Source organism: Tenrec ecaudatus, chromosome 7 (assembly GCF_050624435.1).
Source record: "Tenrec ecaudatus isolate mTenEca1 chromosome 7, mTenEca1.hap1, whole genome shotgun sequence".
NCBI lineage: Eukaryota > Metazoa > Chordata > Mammalia > Afrosoricida > Tenrecidae > Tenrec > Tenrec ecaudatus.
Window position 1 is genome coordinate 2,511,945 of NC_134536.1, and position 25,093 is coordinate 2,537,037.

The window sequence follows — 25,093 nt, forward strand, 5'->3', positions numbered from 1 at the left end:
TGCATGGTTCACCGGGTTCCTGTGTGTCTACCTGGCTAGGGCCACGTGGACAACCTCCGGGTGTGTTGGTGATGACAGGGCTGTTGGTCCTAGCAGCTTCTACGTTGCCGTCACCGGGACCCTACATTCTAACTTCCGATTTTCACATTCAACCACCGGTAATTGTCGGTGCAGTCTGATTGCATGCTTGCTCGGTTTCAGGCTGCCGAGTTGACAGGATTCTTTGCTTTCTTCTCCCCCGGCTTGAGTGGTCGGTGCATACATCTGAACATAGTCAGATCAACTTACAGGCGGGCAGTGGTCCACCCCGCCCGGTCACAGGCAGCCCTGCCCTTGAGAGAACCTTGAAAGGCCTTTGTTGATGATGAGTGCAGCATCCGCGCTCTCCTCACCCCCCTTTCTGTCTCCTCCCCCCTCCTGTGGCCCATGTCTTCCCCCCTCCCACCCCAGGACGTGGTGTCCCGAATGCTGCATGTGGACCCTCGGCAGCGCCTGACAGCCGTGCAGGTGCTGAAGCACCCGTGGATTGTGAACAGAGAATGCTTGTCCCAGAGCCAGCTCAGCAGGCAGGACGTCCACCTGGTGAAGGTACCACGGCGGCCGAGGACCAGCCCACAGGGACCTCCCCATGTGTGGCTTGTTGGGCCCGGGGTCAGAAGCCCCTCTGGTAGCTGTTCATACTGAGTTGCTTCTGTGTGAGCGGGGAGGGGTCCCACTGAGCCCCTCAAAGCACCAAAGTCCTCAGATGTAGACCAGAAGGCTGCAGCCCGTCCTGGGAGGGCCCAGGCTGGAAATACTTTCTGTGGCCCCTTTGACGTCATCGGGGTAGGGCATGGGCGTGGGTGTGCCCTCCCCTGGGAAGCGCAGGCTGCCCCCTCTGTCCAACTTGGGGGCCACCTTGCATCCTCCCTAAAGACTCAGAGTCGCTGTGGGCAGACCCATGAGGGACCTAAGCCAGTCCCAACTACCGGGAGCCGTCGCCAGCAGTGTGGACGCAACCCTGGCATTGGCTGTTGATGTGTCCCCTGGGCTTGTGGGCCCCGGAGGGCAGGCCTGGCCCTGCTGGCACCATGTGGTCTCACCAGTGGATCCACATCATCCCGGGTCACAGCACAGTGAGGTCAAGGTGGGCTCAGTGGGCACAAGAGGGTGGTGACCCTGGCACAGCTCTGGCCAAGGGCCTATGTACCAGCCTTGGGCCCTGGCACACTGCCCACCCCTGGAGGAGGCTATCCTACAGCAGGGGTCCCTGCTCCCTGCCCCTCTAACAGGGCACTGAGCCCTCTGGGGGGGAGGTCCCGCCCACCCCCACTGCACCCTCCACCCCTAAGGTCAAACGCAGCTCTCCTGCAGGGGGAGGCACACCAGGCCCCTGACTGTGCCCAGGCTCACATTGCTCCTTGCTCCACAGGGGGCCATGGCCGCCACCTACCTGGCCCTGAACCGGACGCCGCAGGCCCCCCGCCTGGAACCCGTGCTGGCGTCCAGCCTGGCACAGCGCCGTGGCATGAAGAGGCTGACATCCACTCGGTTGTAGCCCTGGCCGGCTCTAGCCTCATGCTCACCAGTGGACTCTGGACTGGGTGCCCCACAGGTCGCAGGACGACCGCTGTCCATGCGTCCTCTCTCAGCAGGAGTGCTGAGCCGGGGACCCCAGAGCCCACTGTGCCAACCTTGCTGACTGCCTCTCCCTGGTCCCCACGGCCTTGCCACATCCCTGCCTGCTGGTAGAACGCACATTGAGGGGGACCGTGTTTCCAGCCCGTCACCTGGTCAGCTCCACACCCCCTCGGGGCCCTGAGCACTATGGTAGGGGCACTGTCAGAGACAGATCAGAGGCCCCAGCTTGCTCTAGAACCTTCCTCGCCTACTGGGGGTGGGCGGTGAGGCAGGCGCCATGCCCACCAAGAGACCCCATCCTATTCCAGAGCGATCCAAGAACTCCGTGTGGACTGAGGGTGTTCAGCCCCTTCTCTCAAACTCCAGTGAAGGGGAGAACCCCACCCCCCGGGACCCAGGCCCTCCCTCTGCCTGGGTGTCTGCCTCCCACAGGGGGAGAAGGGTCCCCGGAGGAGCCAGGACGCCAGCCCCTACTGCCCTCCAGGGCTCAGTGGGACGAGGCCAAGCGTGGTTTTTTTCTGGCCGGCGGGAAACTGTGAATACGGATTTTGCCTGCCCTGCGCAGGAGGGGTCCCCAAGGAGCAGGGCAGGCGGGTTGAGGGGCTCACCCCAGCAGTGGTGCCCTGACAGCCCCTGTGTGCTTCGCGTGGTGTGTCCGTGGCAGAGCTCTGTGTTCTCAGTGACCTGTGTCCCCGTGCTATTACTGTGTCTGTGGGCGTGTGCTGCGCCCTGCTGTGCCCCTCGTTCCCCGTGGACGCCCGGTACCCTGTCCTCAGACTCCTGGAGACCCCCAGCCCCGGCCTAGCCTGGCCTGCTTTCACAAGCTGTTGTCTGTAACTTTGTCATCTAGAGTCGTTCCCACCTCCCGAGAGCACCGAGGGGCCACTGCTGGTTCAAACACGGCCTCTGCCCCCCGCCCCTTGCCTCAGCTCACCCCACGACCAGACCAAACACAGGATGCAAAAGTCTACCCCAGGGGTCCTCATATTCCTCCGCCATTATTCCGTGCAGCCCCGCACACAGGACTGGAGACACCAGAGCTCCCAAGCCTGGGGCTGGACCCGCCCCACCCCCACCCCACCAGGGCCCTGCACATGGATCAGATCAGCAGTCGCGGCCCTCCCTTCCTTGTTGTCACACCCTTTCATAAAACAATGCGCCGCCGCAGCCGCGCTGGGTGGGTCCCGTGCTCCGCGCCTGAGTGAGGGTGCGGCCTGCCTGTCTCAGCAAGGCTCCTAGACACGGATCACAGGGGGCCATAGGCCTGTGCCCCACTTCCCCTCCTGTCCCACCAGGCCCATCACAGGTGCTCTCAGCGGGAAAGGCTTTCCCAAGACTGGACTGTCCGCCCCCCACGGCCCCGCCCACCAGCCCTGGTTCCACTCAGGGTTCCCTTCCAGGAGCTCCCGTGTGGTCCACGTCATGGGCCCCACCCTCCCAGAATTCAAGAGCTTACCTACCTACCGGGCAAAGGACTGAGACTAGGTCTAAGAGAGGCAGCATACGTAGAGAGCGGGGCCTAGAACATTCTCTCCGAGTGCCTCCCAGGGCCCTGGTGACCCAGCCTTCCCTCCCTCTGAGGATGAGAACCCACAGGGATCCCTGCCCTACCCGCTGCACTGACCACCGCCTTCCAGGGGGATCCCCGCTTATGCACAGCCCAGCCAGCCCTACTCAGCGTCTGCAGCGCCTGCTCCCGCAAAATGATACTTGAAGCCCACCCCCAGAAAGAGATGTGGGTTCACCGTCCTGTAGTCCCAGCTCCCAGAGCAGCGAGCACTCAGCACCCACAGGGTCTGCATGGACAGGTCTGTGCCGACACGCCCTTACCCAGTGATTTGCACAAATGGTAGAATGCACAAAAGAACCTAGCCTCCCCTCCACACGTGTCACCTCGTCCCCACTGGGTAATGAAAACCACGCTACTGTGTCACCAAAACGCTGGGCCCCAACCCCAACAGGCACGCTTGCCTGCCCCTCCTCTGGCAGCCCATGTTTGGGGGAACACCCAATTCACCCCACCAGTGTGGGAAAGCCCACAGGGTCCAGACCTCAGTGGCAGCCTCCTGCTTGTCCCTGGGTCAGCCCGTGTGTGTGTGTGTGTGTGTGTGTGTGTGTGTGTGTGTGCACGTGCCGTGTGGCAGGCCCTGCAATCTGCAGAGACCCAGCGCCCCATGCCCACCAGTATTGCTCACGAGACGGTGTTATTCTCCAAGCTGCATGCAGGGGGGGTGGGAGAGCTGTTGCTGCGCTTCCCCTAGGCCCAGGGCCTCCAGTTGCCGCCAACCCCTCGAGAGCCACTGGCGCACATCCATCCGTCTGTGGTGAGAAGGAGCAGCCATGGCCGAGGGTGGTTGGTCCCCGGGGACCCCGACTCCGCACTTTGTGTATGAGCTTCGCCTTTGTGTGCACAGTGGGGTGTCCTGCCCACGCTTCCATGCGGTGTCCGTGCTCAGCGGCGCTGTACAGATATTTATTACGCTTTCCAGACTTTCTGAATCGGTTTTTTGAATAAATCTGGGTTTTATGAAGCACAATGTTTTTCCTTCTTCTTGGTAACTTTGGGCATCTCTCCTCCCTACTCTAGCCTGGCGGACTCCCGGGTAGCCACGGTCTGGGTGGTGACAGCTCCTTGTCAGGAAGGGGACTGCTGGCCAGTGTGTTGGTCAGCAAGTGAGAGGGACACATGACACCTGAACACAGCACACAGGCACATGTCGTACACCTCTAATACTGTACACAATAGGTGGCACACCTGAACATAGCACATCGTACACAACACGTGGCACACATCAACACACAACACATACACACCACACATGTACACACCGCACACCTCTACTACAATACACAACACATGGCACATCTAACAACACACAGCACACGTACATGCCACACACCTCTAACACAGTACACAGCACATCTAACACAACATACATGTACACGCCGCATACCTTAACAGTGCACACACAGCACGTGCACGCCACACAGCACACGCGTGATCAACAGCGCATGCACATATCATACAACCCAGTTTGCACATGTAACATATAACCGTGCAACACGCATGCATGTCACACACAAGTACATCCAAGACATTCACAACACATGTGCTCAGATCGTATATGCCCAGTAACTTATAAGACACAAGCACATGACGCACATGGACAACATGTGCCACGTACATGTCCTGCACACATCCACACTGCATGTGCAGCACACTTGTACTCCACACACATGCAACACTCATACGACACACATACTCTGTGCCACACCTGCACATAGCATACACATATGATACACACACACGCGCACATAGCACACGCACCACACACACTCAGTGCACATCTAGCTCACACACAGGACGGGGCATCCCCAGGTGGCACACACAGTGAAGTGCTCAACTGCTAACGGGCAGGTTGGCCAGTCAAACCCCACCTCCAGATGCACCTTGAAGACAGGCGAGCCATCTGCTCTTTTGAAAGCCCCCTGGAGCAGCCCTGCCTGGTCATGGGCCAGGACACCAGCAGCCAGCCGGCCTGAGGGTCAGCACAGAGGATGGGACCTGCTGGCGCTGGGTCACACAGTGGTCAGTGTGCACAGCTCGGGAGCCAGGCTCCCGCTCCAGCGGGTCTAACCGTCTGTCCTTACCCACCAGCACACCTGTGCCTCACTGTCACCCAATGTAATGACCCTCCAACCCCGAGCTTTTCATTGTGTGTCTATGGTCACAGTTGGGGTGTGCACTTCCCCACCCCCTACTCCCCTTTGTCCTTCATGTTTCTCAGGATGGAAACTCACCGAAGCCACGCATTGAGCGTATCCTCACCCCCGGTGCTGTTCCACAAGAGCGTTGCTTTCGGACTCGGGCTTCCCGCTGGGGGGCGAGCAGGGGGACAAATGTACTGCACAGGTTATCTGTCACAGAGGGCCGGGCGATGGAGAATGCAAAGCGGGGTCCTGGGTGCAGGTTGGGACATCTGTTAAACCAGGTGTGACCCTTTGCGTGTCACAGCGGAACACTGGCTTTGGGGAGCGTTGGCTTGCCACATCTTTCATGGAGGCACCTCTGGGTGGACACCAGACCCCTGATTAGCCGCCGAGCCCATTAGCTGTGAGCACCAGGCGGAGGCTCCTTAGGGGTGCTCACTCTGCCGTCAACTCAATACTGACTCAGAGCCACCCTGTAAGGCAGAGTAGAACTGCCCCTTTGGTTTCAGAGACTGCAACTCTGTACGGGCGTAGAAAGCCTCATCTTTCTCCCAAGGAGCGGCTGGTGGACTCAAACTGCTGGCCTTGCAGTTAGCAGCCCAACACATAATCACTATGCCAATGGGTGCCTTTTATGCATTTATTATTAAAAGATCACTCTATTTGGGGCTCTGATACAACATCAGTTGTATCAAGCATTTGTTCCTGTGTGGCCATCATTATTTTCTAGACAGTGACTTTCTATTGAGCCCTTGGTATCAGCTCCTCTTCTTTCCCTCCCAACCTCCCTACCCTCATGACCCCTTGGTAAATCATAAATTATTATTTTCATATCTTACACTGACTCTTGTGTCTCCCTTCCCCCCACAGTTTCTGTGTTCGTCTCCCTGGAAAGAGGGGTGGTGGTGGTTATGTGTTGATCATTGTGATCAGTTCCCCCTCCCCTCCCCACTTTCCCCTACCCTTCTGGTATTGCTACTCCCATTCCTGTGCCTGGATTCCATGTGTCATGAACTCCTATCTCTTATCTGTACCTGTCCATGTACATGCTCCGGTCTAGCCCACAGTGAAAGGCAGGACTGGGGTCACGGTAGTGAGGAGTGAGGAAGCCTCAAGGAACCAGAGGAGTATTGTGTGTTCCATCAGTGCTTTACTGCACCCTGGTTGACTCGTCCCTTCCTGTGACCCTGTTGTGAGGGGATGTCCCATTGTCTACCGATGGGCTTTGGGGTCTCTGCTCTGACCCCTCTCGTTCTCAACAATATGGTTTGTTTGTGGGCTTCTGATGCCTGTTTCCTGGTCCCAACGACACCTCATGACCACAGAGGCTGGTGTGCTTCCGTGTGGGCTGGGGCTCCTTACAGAGTATGAAACCCAAACCAGTCTCACTGTCATCAAGTCAATGCTGACCCACAGTCACACACACACACAAACCAGACTCACTGTCATCAAGTCAATGCTGACCCACAGTCACACACACACACAAACCAGACTCACTGTCATCCACAGTCACACACACACACACAAACCAGTCTCACTGTCAAGTCATTGCTGACCCACAGTCACACACACCCCACCCCCCACCGCACCCCCATGCGGGTTTCCAAGGCTGTAACTATGGGAATAGAGAGCCGCTAGTGGTATCTAACAGCGGACCATGCGGATTGCAGCCCAGTGCGCAACCCTTCCGCCCCAGAGCCCCTGCTGCAGCACACTGGGAAATGCCAAGCATCCTCTCACCTGCTGCTTTTTCCTGGCTACTGGGCTCACCTTCCTTCCCGTGTCTAGCCCAGACCCTTCTGCTTTGTCGGATTCAGCGCCCAGAAATAATGCCATTCAAGGAGCCTTGGTGGTACGGTGGTTGATCTCCGCTGCTTACCGAAGGTCGACTGGGCCACCAGCCCCTCTCCCCAAGCAGAAAGACGTGGCGATCTGCCTCTGACCTGTGAACATCGTGGAGACCCTCAGGGCAGCCCCACCCTGTCCTGCAGGGTCTTTATGGGTCAGCGTTGGTTCAGTGCCCATGGGGTGCTGGTTATTAGGGGCCAGCCCCTCAGGTCCTACTCACAGTGACCCCATGGATGAGAAAACACAGCCTGGGTCTGCGCCATCCTCTCCACGGTCATGTCCGGACCCCTCGTTGCTGCTCCCCGTGACTTTGGTTCGGGGTTTTAATGGCTATGCTTCGAGATCCGGATTGTACGGGACATGCAGCCAGCGTGGATGTGGCAGCAGGGGCAGACAGTCTCCCCCCCCTGGCGGGTTAGAGCCGCCGGCTTAGCCTGGAGCATCCTGACAGGCCACCGCTGTGAAAACCAGGTTACACAGGGCCGCTTCCCAGGGAGCAAGCAAGGTAAACGCAGCTTGCTTGTGCTTACCCGTCTGTGGTGAACAATTTCCCATGTTCCTCACCTCATCTTCTATCGCTCTACCATGTGACACTTCACTGCAGCGAGTCAGCAAGCACAGGTCAGCCCACGGCTCCCTTGCGCCCCCGTCAGGCACTGCATGTGAACGGAGGCTTTGATCCTAAAGGAAGGGGCTGTGGGGCCGGGGGTGGGTGGGAGGCCAGCCATCCCCATGTGCTGACAAGGACACGGAACGTGGTGCACGCAGCTATGTTGGGGCCATTGGGAAGGGTGGTTGTGGGCAGCGGTTCTCAACCTGTGGGTTGGAGGTCAAACAACCCTTTCACAGGGGTCACCCAATTCATAACAGTAGCAACATGACAGTGATGAAGTAGCAATGAAAACAACTTTATGGTTGGGGGTCACCACCACATGAGGAACTGTATTAAAGGGTCACAGCATTAGGAAGATGGAGAGCCACTGCTCTAGGACCTCTCGGCAGTGGCTTAAGCAGCGGGCTTCTATCTGCAAGGTCTACGGTTCAAACCAGCCTGCAGTTCCTCGGGGTAAAGATGAGGCTGCCCGTTTCCACCAAGATTGGCAGCCTCGGAAGCATGCAGGAGCACGTCAGCTCTGTCTGGGAGTTAGCATCGACTAGACGGCGAGGAACATTTTTCAAGGGAGGAGCTGGTGAAGTTGGAATCCGCTTGGCCGGCACAAGGTCAGCTTGCTGACGGTGTAAGCACCTGGCGTAGTGGTCACAGGTTGGGCTGCTAACTTCAAGGTCAGGGGTTCAAAACCACCAGCTGCTCTGAGGGAGAAAGACGAAGCTTTCTACTCCCGTCAAGAGTCAACGGTCTTGGAAACACACAGAGGCAAGTAGGTCTACCCTCTTCTATCGGGTCGCCGTGAGTCGGCATTGACTCGATAGCAGTAAGTTCTGGTGACTCCAGAGGCCCTTTTTAACCTGGTTTTCACAGTGGATGGCCTGTCAGGCTGTTCACAGCAAGGCCGGCGGTTCAAACCCTTCAGGGAAAGAGGACGCTGTCTGCTCCCAAACAGGCTGGAACAAGAGAGGCTTCTAGTTGTGCACCTGCAGTGGAGGCAGCCTGCCACTAGGGGAGCAAGACCAGCACGTCCACCCCAGAGCTGCATTCAGTCATCACCTCTGACTCCAAGGCCTTGGGGACGTCCGTCAACCGGAGCTGGGGGCTGGCTCCTTCCACAGCTCCAGGCAGGCCACTCCATCAGTGGGCTCAACAGAACTCCAAGTCCGCAGTCTCCTTCGGTTCTAGGAAACGCCAAATTGTGATGCTAAAATCCTCCACCTAAACCCAAACAAGAAGGTCGTTTATTTGGGTTTCAGTTGGTTATTCGGTAGCCTGGTTTATCAGCTCCCAAATTCAGACAGCACCACACACTGTGCCCACACGGCAAAGAACCTGAGGGTCTTTGGACCCAAGTCCCTCCCGTCCCATAACTGATTGCTAGTCTCAAATCCTGGTTGCTCTCCTCAGGTGTCAGCCTGGGTCTGGCCTTGCCTTTCCTGTCACCTTCCGCTGATGCAGGCTTGTCTTCTGCCCTGGGGACCCTGCAGTGCCCTCTTCACTGGGCAGCAGGCGGGTTAAGGGGCAAGGGGTAGCAGTCAACAGACTAGTTAGCAGCATCGTTGGGCTCGTTAAGTCAGCAAGCGAAGAACAAGCTAGGAAGCAGGCACCTGCTGCATGTTAACAGCTAGGTCAGGGGGCATGTGGTGGGCATTGATAAACTAGGTAAGTGGGTATGTGGGCATTGAGAAGCTGGAAAATGGGCAACAGCTGGATGTCGAAGGTCTATGTCTTTGAGCCCCTAAGGCTGATGCCAACTTGGTCTCCCCTAGCAAGGACATTGATCTGGTCCTATTACTTAGCACAGGACAGCCACGTGGCCCTCCCACATAATAGAAGGCAACCATTAAGCCCTCAGCTTTGAAAAGAAGGGTGGGGCTGGAGCCCACCCAGTGCATCCTCCGGAGTAAAGAGATGGTGACCGGCTCCTGGGATGATCACAGGCTAGAAGGCCTCTGGGGCCACCCTGGAGGTTCCCCAGGATTGGTGGGGGCGTGTGTCAGGATTGGTGGGGGCGGTCCTCACCAACACAGACCTTTCTCTCTGGGCAGGAGGGATCCCAGCAGTTCCTGGTACCCAGGAGGTCTGCTAACAAGCCACCCAACAGCTGACAGGTCTCGGGGGCCCTCTCGTCACGTCCCCCGTATGCACCCTCTTGTCACGTGCCCATATGCGCCGTATTCTGACTGCTCACCTGCCTCTCATCCTGTCTGCTGTCCTGGCTGGCATGCAGTTTCGATGATAGAAGCAGTACCTCTTGTACCACAAACTCCAGCAGTCACCCGGTTGGGCGGGCTTCAGTGGTGCTTCCAATGTAAGGCCCTCGACCAGATGGACAGATGCCATGGCTGCAACAGTGGACTCAAGCATAGTGATATGGTGGGCATGGTGCCGGGCCGGCCAGCGGCTCCATCTCTTGTTCGTGATGCGCCGGAACCAACTCAACAGCACTTAACAGGGAGAAGAGCCTGGTGACCTACGTTTGAAAATGAGCCAGTGCCTCCCCTGCGGGCCACACAGGTTACCGTGGACCAGGAGCTGCAAGATGAGCCTGCGGCTGGAAGCACTGGGCTGTGGACTGACACACGCTGTGTTGTCAGGGGGGTGCTGCGGGGGCCACCGTCTCTCTGTTGTGTACAAGGTTGCCTGAGCCTGGGCCGATGGATGGCAGCAAACAGTCACATTCTCAGTCCCGAGAGATTCACCTACCTCTGAGCTAGTGTCCCACGCTTGGCTAAGCGAAGCCCTTTCTCCCCGCCAGCACTCGGCTCCCCCGGGGCTCCCTTGGATCTCGGGCAGAACCTGTGGGCTCAGCAGTATAGCTTTCCTTCTTGGCAGCCAATGAGTTCTCAAGTGTGTCAAAGAGTCACCTCTAGGAAGACATTCCTGAATTGTCCACCAGGCTTGGGCTAAGGTCTCATGGACCAGCACTCTGAGCCCATGGATTGAAAGTGACATAATCTAAATTTAAAGGAGGCAATGGTATCAGAGTTTAAATTGTGAACACCCACTGTTCAGAAGGCTCTGGGTGACAGCGGAAGCCCCAAATCCACTGGCAGGGTCCACACATGGATTAAGCCTTCGATGAATGCCCTCAGACCATAGTTGAGGGACATGAATAGCCTTGTTAGCAGACAGAGAGAGTGTAAAGTCAAGTATGGCAGGCGTACTTAGGTTCAAATGTAATACCGTATCATTTGATCACCCTCTGACCCATTTCATTTCCAAGTTGTTTCATAAACACACACACAGTGAAGGGGGATACGCATGAACTAAGCCCTGATGAATTCCCCCTGACCATGGACCAGGGGTGGGAGCAGTCTTGCTATTCTGCTGCAGAGAGCTAGTCTGGGTAGACTAGGGAAACAAATCCACAGAAACGCATATGTACAAGAGAGAGTTTTATATAAAGGGTAAGTGTACATTAAGAAAGCACCCCAACCCAGTGCTGCTCAAGCCCATATGTCCGACACCAATCTATAAAGTTCTCCATCTCACAAAACACATGCAAAGACACTGACTGCCGGAGGAAAGCCAAATCAGTGAACGTGTAAGCATCTCAGCGTTGGCAGGGGTCTCCACATGGCTGCTCCAGCACCCAAGGCTGCACCGGGGTAGGTCCATGTGGTTTCTCCTCAGTGATGTCTCGCAGGAAGCAAGCCTTGCCAGCTGAAGCAGGGAACTGGCTAAGGCAGCTGCACCCTGGTCTGACCATCAGAAAGCAAGAGACCAGAGAACTAAAAAGGTGAGGCTCACCAAGCCATTTATCTCTTCACCCTTCAATTACTCCCAAATGTGTTTATCAGCCAGGTTGGCACAATAAACCTTAACTATCTCAATCCACCCCTTACCAACTTGGCACCTGTACACAATTCTTTAGCCTAACAATTGGAATTAAGTACACCTTAATCTTATAATCCTATGAATATAGTCCCCTACCTATACAAGTTTGTAAGCCAACCACTTCATGCCTTTATTCCCCCCAATTTTGGGTATCTAGTTTCTATACTGCCCACTTAAATCAACCCAGTGCTCTGAGGAGAAAATCGTGTTTTTAGATGTGAAGAGTCTTCGTTCCAGTTGGAACCTTGTGAAGTCTACATCCATAATCAAAGTCAAATTAGGACAGACCATCCATAAAGTCAGCAACAATATGCACCAATTCACAGGCGCAAAAATCTCTCCTGTAAACCAAGTCCACAGGTGTCAGTGGCCAAATTCAACCTGTCTCTTTATTGCTGCATTTCTCCCACTTCCACTCGACAAGTAGATCCAGGGAGTCACCTAGTAAGCATTTCAGCCTGCCCACAGGCTCCTTTTTACATTCAGTCCTAGAAAGTTTTCTTCATGATTCCAGATTTTTTCCAGCTTCTGACAAACACCACTGGTTCCTGAGTACTCCGAAGCACTGTGTGGGGCACATCTTTCTTTGCAGGCATGGCCTAAACCGATCTTAAGATCAAATTTTAATAGCTGAAAGCAAGTGGGATTACACGCTTCCTATTTTATACTTCCCATATTCTTTACAGAAAAAAAAAACCTGAATAAACAGTGTGGCTTTATCTGACCTCTGGCTTGACAAAGAAGAAAAACTACCAGGAAGGAGAGGTCAAACAAACATCTACTCTCCATCTTATGATTAGTTTCTCCAGTACCCCACTCTCGGCATGGCCTGTGCAAATGTCTCCCTCCTGGGGAACCTGGTGTTGTTTGGGGACCAGAAGCTGGGATGTCTCCAAGGATTGAACACAGCAATCCCTGGGGGGTGGTAAGTATGCTCTAGGGGGTCACTATGCCTGGGATCAGCATGCCCCATGGGAGTGGGGATCAGCATGGGAGTAGGGGTCAGCAAAGAGGATTCACCGAAGCACTAGCCCATGGAACCAAGGGAGCAAGGCCTGGCAAGCTGCTTCCGTGAAGATCACAGCCTGTCAGTCACCAGGAGTGGTGGCAGCTGAGACACCAGCGCTGGGGCAGGCAGAGCCGCCCATCCGAGACGGCTGCATGCAAGCTCAGAAGGGCACTGGGCAGACGCTGGGGCCCCTGCTTCCTGTAGCTCACTCACCACATTCTTTAAATGTTTAACTGTCTAGGCCTCTGGGGCCCAACAGGCTGGCAGGGAAAGGACCAGTGGGACCTTGGCTCTGGGAACTGAACTCACCCCACCCTGCCCCCAGGTCTGTAAGGGAAACCACAGCCCTCTGAGCAATTAGCCTGATGACCAGGCCCAAAGGGCAGTGTGGCCCAGGGGCAGTGGCCACAGGACTCAGGGAGGAAGAGGGGAGAGGGTCACTGGAATCACCAAACAGCATGTATGTAAATTGTCAAATGGAAAACGAATTTGCTCTGTAAGCTTGCACACACACACACACACACACACACACACACACTATGAAAAAGGAAAACCAGGTGGGAGGACCCACACAGTCCATTTTTGTGTTTGTAGCCTTATTGTCGTTGTGTGCTGTCCAATCGGTTCCAACTCTGAGAGACCCTGTGACAACGATCCCACTTGTTATGTCGGAGCCTGGTGGCATCATGGGCTACATCGTTCTATGGGAGACAGATGGGCTTTCTACTCCCACAAAGAGCTAGTCTTGGAAGCCCACAGGGCAGTTCCACTGTGTCCTGCAGGGTCCCTGTGAGTCTATAGCGCTTCAGTGACATGAGCAATATCTCACCGCATCGAGGAGGCAGAGGAGGCCGCTGCCTGCTCCTGCAGACATCTGCAGGCTTGGAAATTCTGTCCTGGAGGGTGACTGGGAGGTCGCTGAGAGGCGGAACGGACCCCACACATCGAGTTTGCTTTCAGGTTTGATGTTATTACCAGGCCCTGAGTAGCGAGAAAGGGGGCGTTTTCATCGCCTAGTGGTTACGAGTTTGGCAGAGATTTGCAAGGCCCTAAGTTTGAATCCCCCAGCCGGGCTCCATGAGAGAAAAAACAGGGTTTTCTACTCCCCTAAAGAGTTCCAACTTCAGAAAGTCACAGGCAGGCAATCGTCTCCTGTCCAATAGGGTCTCCTTGGCACTGCGTTGAGTAATGGGAACAGTTAATGCTCCAAGTCAGTGGCCACTGCTTTGGGGACTTCCAAACCAGCCCCCGTGGGTAGTGGCTATATGCTGGGCTGCTGGCCCAAGTCAGCAGGTCTAACCCACCGGCCATGCTGATGGAGAAAGACAAGGCTTGCTGCTCCTTCCATCAAGAGTTACGGCCTCAGAAACTCACAGGGGCAGTTCTACCCTGACTTATAGGGCAGTGAGTTTATTTGTGTGTTTGTTTGTTTTGGATGGGAATGTAAAATTGTTTCAAGAGACCATGAACTATAAACCCTAACAAAAAGTGAATGATTCAACCCCAGGCACTTCACAATGCCCAGATGACTTCTTGTGGACGGAGAGCCCAGGCTCGTTAGTCCAGACCTGGAGAGGGACCAGCGTGTAGGATGAAAGGGTCCCTTCCTCCCACCCTCTTCCCCTGAGCCTGCCTCAGGTGCATCCACTAGCTTTTCGAACTTATATCTACCCACTGTTCCCTAGAAGCTCTGGTGGCCAAGCAGTAGTTACCCCTGGGGGTAAGAACCGAAACATGCAGTTTGAAACCAGCAGCCTCTCTGCAGGAGAAAGAGGGGCTTCCTATTTGGTGAACAGTTAGTTTTGGAAATCCACATGGGCAAGTGACACTGACCTATAGTGTTACTATGAGCTGGAAGCGACACAATTGCGGTTGAGTTGTATTGTTCTCTACAATGGAGCCCTGACAGTGTATGCTTAAGCATTAGGCTGTGATCTGCATGGTCAGCAGTTCAAATCCACCAGGAGCTCCAAGGGAGGAAGACTGGACTTTCCACTCCCATAAACAGTTACTGTCTCAGAAACCTACAGGGGGTGGTTATGAGTCAGCACTGACTTGAAGGCAGTGAGTTGCACAAATAAGTAAGGACTTCTGAGTTAAGCATCGGGATTGCTAACCAGAGTCAGTGGTTCAAACCCACTAGCAGCTCCTAGGGAGAAAGAGGAGGCTGTCTCCTCCTGTAAAGATTTACAGTGTCAGAAACCCTGGATGGGACTGCCATGGGTAGGAACAGGCTTGAGGGCAGGACTGTGGATTTTAGAGTCTACAAATAAGTATATTTTACACACTTCTTTGCACCTGGATTTAGGAATAGACACTAAAGATCTTCACCTCCTAGCCCAAGTCTCATTCTTCTTTTTATCCCCCTTATTATTTTTACTTGTCAGACAGCATCCCACCGAATGGACGCACAAGAAGTGATTAACCTGGTTCCAACCCTCGCATCCTAAACAGGATGGCAGGACATGCCCTCGCACACGGGAGCTCGCACAAAGGAGCTTGTCCCTCTGAGGACGTGCCTCTGGAGATGGACTCTGGGCTTAGAAGGACCGTTCATTCTCAGCGCTCATATTCACCCACTGCCCCCACCCATCTCGGTTCATGGGGACCAGAGTAGAGCTACTCCCCCAAAGATCTTAACCCGCTGGTGTCTTCAACGGCTGACTTTGTGGTTACCAGCTCCGTGCAGCCTCACCCCCTGCGCCACCAGGCCTCCTCCGTTCCCCTGAATTGCCCTGGAAAGAGACTAGTTCTCGTAGGTTCTGGTCCTGCCCAGGCTGCGGCGCGGGCTCCGAGCGGGCGGCGGGAGCGCGCAGAGCCGAGGCCGGCAAGGTGCCCTTGCGGAGAGCCGCGCGCGCGCTCCCGCGGCCGACAGCGAAGCCCGCGCCCGCGCCCGCGTCCCTCCCGTCCTGTCACCGCCTCGCCGCCGCCTAGAGACCGCCAGCCAATCCCCGCCGGGGTCCGCCCACTTTCGAGCCTCGGGCCCTGCTCCGCGCGCCGGCGCGTCGCACCCGCGAGCCAATCGGCGGCGCAGTCGGGGCTCCGCGCCGTCCCATTGGCCGAGCGCGGGGCGCGTCCCGGCCGTCCGGCGTGGCAGCTGTCGTGCGCGGCTGGGTAGCAGGGGCGCAGCGGCTCCTCTCTGCTTGTCTTTGGGCTCCGGGAGCGGCGGTCCGGCGCAGCCATGGCGGGGACGCTGGTGCGCAAGGCGGCGGAATATGTCCGCAGCAAGGACTTCCGGGACTACCTCATGAGGTGAGCGAGCCTGGCCCGACCTCGAGAGGGCACGGGCCGGACGGCGGGGTGCGCGCACGGGCTGGGCGCCCCCGCGTGTCCGGACCTCTTGACCTCGCGCACCACGACCTTTCCCCGAGGGTCCGGGCTCCCTGTCCCCTGGGTCCACGGTCCTCTCCAACCTCGCGCGTCGGCACGCCCTGCCCCCGCGCGCCACGACCTCCCCGCCCCCCGCGCGTCCCTTGTCCCCCGCGCGTCTGCGGGTGTCCTCGGTGGGGGTGGGCGCCGTGGGTGCGCGTGGCCGGCCGCCAGCAGGTGGACCGGCGCCCAGGTGTGAGGTTTGGCAATGCAGGCGCGTGACCTGGAGCTTTTCCAGGCCGGCGGTGAGCCGGTCTCCCCCGTGGCAGGAGAATAACTAGAACCATGACCGTGTACGTAAAAACGTGGCCACGTCTAGTTTGGAGTTCAGTTTTTCAGGACGATGCTGTGTTTCACCGGCCACGTTTCCCCGGAAGGAAATGGGGATTTCGCCGAGGAGGAAGATTGTCAACTTCTGTGGAGCAGTGAGACTCAGGGACGATATAGGAACCCAGCCCGTTCCCAGGGAGAGCCCCGGGGCCTCCCATTCGGCTCCTTACTTTCACCTCTCTTGGAGCGCCCGAATTTACTGTGAAAGTTCAAAAGGTGCACATCACCCAGGAGTGTAATTTGAGGTGGTGTTTACGTGTGCAATGGCCTCTGTTGGTATGATTCATAGTTAAGCTCTTGCTGCAAACGGAAAGGGCAGGGGCTGAAACCCCCTGGCCACCCTGTTGGAGGGGACTTGACAGCCTGCTTCCACAATGATCCCAGCTTAAAAAACCCCACGAGGCAGTTCTCTGCCCTGTGGGGTGGGGCAGTGGTGGCCTGTAGCAACTCTCCTTAGCTACACGGGGCGGGCAGCCAAAGGAAGTGAACAGAAGCTCTTTTGCAATCCCACCGTGAGCCAACCTGGATTTCAGCCATTTCCAAATGATTTTGATCCTGGAGCTCATTCCATGCCTTGCTTCCCTTGGCCTGGCAGCGCAGGTGGTGTTGTTATTAGCGCCCGAGCACATCAGAGTGGGACCCTCACAGCTGTATGGGAACCCACCTTTGGCCCTCGAGGGTGGGCTTCCTCTATTTAAGCATTTCTCAACCTGTGGGTCGCCACCCCTTTGGGGGTCGAACGACCCTTTCACAGGGGTAGCCCATTTCCTAACAGCCAAATGACAGTGATGAAGTAGCAATGAAAATAATTTTATGGTTGGGGGTGGGGGTCACCTCAACATGAGGAACTGTATGAAAGAGATGTGGCATTAGTCAAGTGTGAGGTCTTCTAGGGGCCAGGCCCCTCAGATAGCAAGTATGATATGTGGCTTGAAGTCTCCCCAGCCTCACTTGCATGGAACATTTTTTGGCTGTCTGGCCTGGTCAGCAGTTCGAAACCACCAGCTGCTGTGAGCATGAATGACCAGGCTTTCTACTCGCATACAGAACGACAGAACTATAGCTCTGCCCCCGCCCTGTGGGGTTGCTGTGAGTTGGAATTGACACAGTGGCACTGGGTTTGGGTTTCTTTTGTTCTGTTGATCGTCTGAGGTGTCCCCCACATTCTCTGTGAGTCCCAAATTTCAAAGGCCCAGCTCTTCAGTAGGATGCAGTAGGGTAAGAAAACCCAGCCGTGCAGTTGGAGAGTTTACTAGCAGCCACATGTTTAACCACTCCGCCACCAGAGCCCGGGGAAGTAATGTTCTTAGTCCCTGCCAGTAGCATCTGTGGCCGTGGCTGGCAGGGTCCCCAGTGACTGGTCCCCGCGCCCCAAGTGACTGCTTGTTAGGGTATCCGGACAGACAGACAGACACAGCAGCAAGCTCTTGGAAGGCCCTCCTGGGGTCTCCCTGTCTTCAGGGTCATGCCTCACACCCACTCACACAGTCAGAGGCCCAATTTCTCCAGGCCGTGAGACCCCATGGGTGTGCACCCTTGGGCCTCGTGTAGTCAGTACAAAGCTGGCTGGTTTGTGTGACGATTGGCTGGCTCCCCCCTCCCGGGGTCCAGGCAGGACTGGAACTCAGTAGCTCCTGCTTGCCTGCTCTTTCAAACACCCAAATGCCCTTGAGCCTATTCAAGGAGAGCCTGTAAGGCAGACGGAGCCACCCCAGAGGCTGCTGAGTCGGTGAATGGACAGAGAAGACTGCCGCATCTGTGCGCACGAGGGCTGCTTGTGGGCTCTCTGTGTGTTGACCACCAGTGCTTAGCCCACTGTGCTGCCAGGGCGTTGGTTGTTTCCAGAAGCCAGAGTCGAAGGGCCAGACTGAGTGTGGTCTTTGCTGCAGAGGTGTAGGGGCAGCTGTCAGGCGGCCGCCCTCAAACGGTGGGCGGCTGGCCCCAGGTGGCGGCTGGTCGAGAGTCGAGCAGCACCTGCCAGTGAAGGGACCTGTTCCCTCAGGGAAAGGAGCCAGCTGGGGCTGGGCTCTCAGAGTCTGGTAGTTCTGGGGGTGAGCTCCCGCAGGAGGGAGCAAGCACCCTGCCTGGCTCTCGACTCTAAGGGTGACTGTAGATACCTTTACCGTGTGGAGGCCCTGCCCCAGGAGTTGACGGAGCGGAATCCGCTCTAAGTGAAGGATAGTCTCCAAGGGGAGCACTGGGCACGGGCAGGGTGGGCAGTGCTTCATTCTCTCGTACGAGGGGTCGCTGTGAGCCGGGACCCCTCAGTAGGAGCGGGGAAGGGAGGAAATATGCCTGTGGTCACCTCTGCAGGCAGCCCCAGGGTACCCCTCATGCCTGGCTTGTGTGGGGAAGCCCCTCCCTGTGGATCTGGCTGTCCCGTTTGTGAGCAGGCAAGGGTCGAAGCCTCCGCAGAGAACGCAGTCCTTTGCTTTCATCCGTCACCTCTCTGCACTGTCTGAGGCAAGGCAATGACCCACAGGCCTGGTCGGGCCTTCTTGATGAGGACGGCCACCAAGGAACCCTGTCACAGGGCGGGGACAATGCCCAGTACCAAGACCACATGGGGTGGCCACCACAGAGGGCTGTGGCCTGAGGAGTCCCACTTACTCTGTGAACGGAACCTTCGGGATTGTGGCTGCGGCCCCACTTCCTGCCTGGTTCCCATCCCCGGTGCCTTCTTTCTTGTCCCCTCTGCCTACAGCCATCAGGGATGCTCTGACTGACTGGCCTCCCCGTGGCTCGCTGCCTGATTCTGCTGTTTGGCTGGAAGGGGCTCCAGGGGTAGCCGTGGCCGCTGTTTCAGGAGTAAGGATTTGCTGTGTAAACTACTGGTGTCCCATGCTCCCCAAACCCAGAGCTGCAGTACAGACTCCGATGGTGGCCCTCCGGCCCATCGCTCCTAGGCAGCTAGCTACTAGGGGATCGGTCACCAGGCCTTTCGTCCAAGGCATCTCTGCATGGATGAGAAACCTGCAGCCTTTGGGTCAGCAGCTGAGCTTGTTGACTGTCCCTGGCTGGGACCCAGGTCGCCCATCACTGCCCCCATTTCTTCAGCTCTCCCTCTCGGCAAGAGCACGGGAGAGGGCGCCCCGCCCCAGGCACATATGCACACACATGCACACAGGCATACACATACACTCATACTCACACAGATGGGAAACCGGTCAACCTAAACCTGGCTGCCAGCCTGCTGATGTCCATGGGAAGCCAGCTCTCAGACTGCAGGCGCCGGGGCAGCACCGGGCTGCTGTGTTCTCAGGGAGCTGAGACGTCCCACTGGCACACATGGGGCAGTACAGTCCCTCCTGTGGAAGGGGGGTCCCCGCTGTGGGCACGCAGAGATGGTCATCTCTGGCCCCGAGTTGGTGGAGGGGCTCTACTCGGGTTGTCCGTGCTGCGCATTGCAGCCTGCACTGACTGGCCTGCCCAGCCCTCTGCCTGGTCTCTCCACATCCCGCCCCCCCCCCCCCGGCTTCAGGACTGTCACAGTGCACTGTCTACACACCTTTCACGTCGCCAGGGACAAGCCCTGGACCTCCTCATCCAGGTGCTGGGAGAGGCCCGTGCAGGTCCTGGAGGTGTATCCGTAACACTTTCATTTGGTCAATTTTATAATTTTGTAATTTTGTCTTAACAAAGCAATCTGCTTAAACCAGGGGTGCTCGATATGTCGACTGCGATCTACTAGTCGGTCACAAATGTAGTGCGGGTAGATCACATGGCCTTAAAAAAATAGACGTAAGCCTATCATCAATCCTGTCTCTTATTTGATGTACAGAGCAGCCAATCAGATGCAATCTGAGGTGTCAAATGCAGGTGCAAACAACTCCACTAATTGCAGCAAATCTGACAAGCTTTTAGACCTTGTTTTTTCCTCTGAAACGTAAGAAAGGGTACCAGAGTGAGTGGGCGAGCTGGACCAAGTAAGAAGACAAAACGTATCACTTTCAAAGGGAATGGGAGATTTTGACACCACAAGCCGACATTCAGCTGAAGCCCTGAACGCATGGACAGTTCTGGAACTTCCTCTCAGAGGGACAGGACCCAAACATGAGAAAATGTGCTACCTCCCTGACTGCATGATTCGGCTCTGCTTACTTATGTGAGTCAGCCTTGTCCCACATGAAGAGCAGTTAGTCCAAGTAGCGTCCACCATGACTGATGGTCATTTGGAAGTGTGCTTGAGGCTGGCTGTCAGCAGCTACTGTCCGGACTATGCAGCCCTGGCCCGTTCCATTCAGAGTAAACTCAGGTCATGACAAAAAATGTACACAGTTCATTGTGTTGTGTTGTGCAATATGGACTCATGCGGTTATGCAAGGTACATAAACATACATTGTACATACAAAGAATTCCCAGTGCATTTACAAATAAGTGTAATAAATAAATAAAAATCCATGTATGTTTTGCATTTTTGTAGTTGGTAGGTGATTTTGACTTGAGCGTCTTATAAGTAGCTCGCATGTTGACAAAGTGTGAGCACCCCTGGCTTAAACTGTATCCTGGCAACAGAAGGTGCCCTTCCAGAAGTAAGAGCGTTCACTGTCACGTTCCTGGGGCCTGGTTTAGCTGATTCTCAGACAGCTCACTGGTCTGAAAGCTGTGGCTCTGTGGACTCAACCAGGCTTGCCTGCCTATCGGTTCACCTGTACTCCGGGCGGGCCCTCTGCAGGCTCTGTCCATCTGCCCTTCCATATATCCATCTTTCCTCTGAGTGGGCACTCTAGATTGTCTGTCTATCCATCTTTCCTGTGGGCAGGTCCTCTGCAGGGTTTGTCCATCCGTCCAGACCTTGTGCTTGCTGTGTGGGCAGTGTGTCCATCTGCAGACATGGAGAGCCCACTGCTCCTCAGGCCCTGCCCTGCAGAGGCCAGGCCACAGGCAGCTGAGCACCAAGAAGAGCTGGGTATGGGGGTGCAGACTGCCGGGAGCAGGAGCGAGGAGGAGCAGGAGGCACGCAGCTGCCCTGAGCACGTGGGGCCAGCCCCCCAGGCTTTGGAAGGCCTGACTTGAGGCTCTGCCTGTCCCGCCCAGTGCCCTCGCAGGACACCTGGGCCACACAGGCTTCCTGCAGCACTAAAGTGGCGTCTGGCGTTCAGAGTGACCTCTGACCTGCGTGTCATAATACTGTACCGAGCGTGAGCGGACGAGCGTTGCCCCAGCCTACTGCTGGTGGGACGCAGTGCTCCTGCCAGCGTTCCGCTTAGTGTGGCTATGGACGGACAGATGGGGCCCAATCACTCCAGGGCCAGGACCCTGTGGTAAACTGTGAGTCAGTACCTGGGTGAATTTCTGTTGTTTGGTTCTCACCTTGGCACCTGTGTATATGGGGGTTCTGTGTGTGAGCTCATGTGGCTGGCATTGCCTCGTGGCCCTGCCTCTGCCCCCGTGGGTGGCCCAGCATGGTGGCCAGATCTGGAGCCCCTGCAAGGATTTGTCCAGGGGATGCTGGTGTGGACTGCTCACCGTTTGTTCTGGAGAAATTAGTTCGCAGGGCAGTTCAGGGCCACCGCCCTCACCTTGCTCACGCAGTTCTGTGGCGTTCTAAGTTTAGCTTACTCTAAACGAAGTCGTACTTTCAGTCCGTGGAGTCAGGTGCCACTCCGTCATGCTGGAATCTCAGTAGGACCCTAATCGGCCTGGTGGGAACACGGGTAGGGGTAAGGGTGAGGGGCAGGGGCAGGGCATAACCTGGCGACCAGGAGCTGCCGGCAACATCTGATCTACTCTTTTTCCTTCCATGTCCCCTGTGCGGCCGCCGGCAACCTGTCTTGAGCAGCACGGTAAGACACAGTGAGTGGGACCCTCCCTGCCCCTCTGTACACTCTCTGGTCCTAAAGCCAAGTTAGAAGGGAGGGTGCCCAACCCATGGCCCAGATCCTCCCACCCACCTCCCCGACACCCATCACCATCCGACACCCGGCTCTGTAGCCTGGCCAGCTCCCCAGGCGGCCATGGCTGTGGTGTGGAGTGAAACCCTGTCGAACTTCTCATGTTCTTGCTGTAACTTCAAAGGTCGTTTCCAACCCTCATTTCTTAGTATCTGGCCCCAGGGATAGAGTTGCAGGCTCTCTGGTCTTAGAATATCTCCTAGCGGAACCCTTCTCTCTGCCACCAAGTCGGGTCTGACTCGGCGACCCTGTAGATCAGTGGGACTGCCCCTGTGAGTTTCCAAGGCTTCAGCTCTTTGCAGGAGCAGACAGCCTCATCATCCCCCATGGAGTGGCTGGTGGGTTTGAACCGCTGACCATCTGGCTAGCAGCTCAGTGTATCTATAGAACGCTACACCACCGAGGAGCCTCAGTATTGTTCATGTGAACAGAAAACACATTTTTTCCTTGCTTGACCCCCTCTTCAGAAACATTCTGTTTCTGCCCTGCGTTTTAGGAGATGTGGATAGATACCCCTGACGCTTTGGAGATGAGGCCGGGCTGATGTAAACACAAACCTGTGGAGATGTCACAGGCTCTGACTTCTATTAGAAGTTAATCTCATCTCATCTGGGCAGGTGGACCCACTGCGATCCTCTCAGATCTGATCCCACAGCCCATGGGGTGGATGAGATATCTTTGGGCGGTTTGAACCCAAGATATTGGATTGCTTAGCCTACGTAGGGACTCCAGAGCTGGCTCCCAGGGGTTCTGATAAGTCGCAGGGACCTGGGGAAAGCGTGCATGTCTGCAGATTCGTAGTCAGTATCCGGCAGCGCAATGCCTGAGGCCCCGTGTCTTCCGGTCTCACCCCAGCTGTCCAGCAGGTGTCTGAGGCTCAGCTATCCCACAGCCACCTAACACTCTCCCTCCCTGCCGTGGGCCCTGGGCTACTCTCTCCACAGCACTTCTGGGGACCTGTGGCCAACTGGGGCCTTCCCATTGCCGCCATCAATGACATGAAAAAGTCTCCGGAGATCATCAGCGGGCGAATGACATTCGGTAAGGGCCGACTCCACACTGGCTGTTGGCTGCTCACACTGACCTGGTCCTGAGGCAGCCAAGGGGTGTCCCTCCTCCTGCAGTCATTCCCATCCAGGACGGTGCAGCTGCAGTGGGTGGCTGTGCATCCGTGGGAGCGTGGCTGGCCCCCTCAGGTGCTGCACTGCAGGAGCCAGTGTTCGTGGGCCCTCCTGTGGTGCACTGACCCGAGTACTTACGAGAGCAAAGATCTCAGCTGACTTTCAGAGCCCCTTACCGCTTGAAGACGGTGCCTGAGCTTTCTCGGGGAACGTGTCCCTCTGTTGACTTTGGAGCTCACCAACACTAGACCTTAAGCTCTTGGTGGAGAATGGGTACCTGTGGGTCCCGGAGGACTCGGGCACAGAGAGCCTGGTAAGGCCTAGACCGGGCTCCCTCCAGCCAGTGCCTGCACTGTAGCACTAGGGGATGCCTGGCCTCCTGTCCATGTGGCCGTCCAAGCGTGGCCCGTTGCCTAGGACCCTGTCTTGGAGGCTCTGCAGAGCAGGCTCTGGGTGGGCTCCCCACGGCCTCACTGCCTGCTCTGTCCCACAGCGCTGTGCTGTTACTCCCTGACCTTCATGAGGTTCGCCTACAAGGTGCAGCCTCGGAACTGGCTCCTGTTTGCCTGCCATGCCACCAACGAGGTGGCCCAGCTCATCCAGGGCAGCCGACTCATCAGATACGAGTGAGCAGATGCTGTGGGGCAGGGGGGTGAGTGGTGGGGCAGGCTTGATGCAGCACAGAACCCCGAGGTGGAGGTGCAGGTGGCGGGCACTGTGGCAGCCCTCGGGAAATGCACGGTCACCCAGTGGACGCTGCCACCCATGGTTGGACCTGCTGCGGGCATGCCCTCCTGACCTCACTGTTCATTCCAGGATAAGCAAGAAGAGCTCGGCATAGCCGGGCACACCAGGCCTGCGCCATGTCCCCGCCGCCACGGACACAGCACACCAAGACCCGCCCCGTCAAGGGACACTCTGGGTGCTTCTGTACCACCGGGGTGTGCCCCTCACCCCGCTCCCTGCTGCCTCGGCCCTGGATGGAAACGTCCCTTCTCATCTCAGAGCAGCTTGTGCAAGCCTTGAAGCCACCCCCACAGTGGGGGTGGGGGGAGCCGGCTGACGTGTGAGCTTCCGCTCTCAGAATTCACTCAGTGAAAAACCCACGTGGGGGCAGTGTCACTCCCGAGCCGGAAACGGTTGAGACAGCCATTCGCGCCCCCCCCCCCCCCCACCACCACCACCACTACCCCGTCCCTGTGCTCTGACCAGCCTGGTGTCTCCGGGCGGCGGTGGCGGGTGTGTGCTGGCACGCTGCACCTTGAGGACAATAAATGCTTTAAGTACTTCTTACGCCCGCCCGTGTGATTCAGTATCCGCCCGCATCTGTCAGCACGCTGACGGCCTCACCCCTAAAGGTGGCTTCCGGGGAAACGTGGCCTCCCTGGCCGTGGCCTAGGGTGGGGAGCATACAGATGACCTGGAAGCAGCCCCCAGGTGCTAGACATCTGTGATGGCTCTTGGGTCACAAGACCAGGGTCCCCCAGGACGCGCTGACCCCTCAGACAGTTCCACCAAGAGCGGGCAGGCACGAGGCCCACATCCTCCTCCCTGCTGCTCCCAGCACAGCAGGTCAAGAGAAAGTGGGTATCTGTCAGCACGCCCAGAACTGCCCCCCAGCACAGCCCTACCGCGAGTCCCTGGCCCCCCCGAGCAGGGTCCTCTGCACCCCTCATTTTAGCGCATTCTGGGCCCACAGCACTTTGGCGGGAGCAGAACAGTGTCGTCCACTGGGTGGACC

At 56.8% G+C, this 25,093-nt stretch overlaps 2 protein-coding genes across 2 annotated transcripts in view; both read left to right on the forward strand.

Moving 5' to 3' along the window:
- Positions 1–4,147, forward strand: part of RPS6KA2 (ribosomal protein S6 kinase A2) — a 76,232-nt gene extending 72,085 nt beyond the window's left edge. Inside the window, exons 20-21 of the mRNA XM_075554274.1 lie at positions 451–588; positions 1,412–4,147. Of these exons, the coding sequence (XP_075410389.1) occupies positions 451–588; positions 1,412–1,537 (264 nt within the window). The 3' untranslated portion in view covers positions 1,538–4,147. The remainder of the gene's footprint in view (positions 1–450; positions 589–1,411) is intronic.
- Positions 4,148–15,711: 11,564 nt separating this feature from the next.
- MPC1 (mitochondrial pyruvate carrier 1) lies at positions 15,712–24,645 on the forward strand. The gene is made up of 5 exons (XM_075554276.1): positions 15,712–15,890; positions 19,635–19,638; positions 23,176–23,272; positions 23,846–23,978; positions 24,169–24,645. The coding sequence occupies exons 1-5, from the start codon at positions 15,820–15,822 to the stop codon at positions 24,191–24,193; spliced, it is 330 nt and encodes a 109-aa protein (XP_075410391.1). The 5' UTR covers positions 15,712–15,819; the 3' UTR covers positions 24,194–24,645.
- The last annotated feature ends 448 nt before the right edge of the window (positions 24,646–25,093 follow it).

Excerpts from the sequence above, each read along its gene's own strand:
- MPC1 (XM_075554276.1), top strand. The coding sequence starts at position 15,820 with ATGGCGGGGACGCTGGTGCGCAAGGCGGCGGAATATGTCCGCAGCAAG. Across the intron at positions 23,273-23,845 it reads CAGCGGGCGAATGACATTCG|CGCTGTGCTGTTACTCCCTG; the intron begins GTAAGGGCCGAC and ends TCTGTCCCACAG. Across the intron at positions 23,979-24,168 it reads AGCCGACTCATCAGATACGA|GATAAGCAAGAAGAGCTCGG; the intron begins GTGAGCAGATGC and ends TGTTCATTCCAG.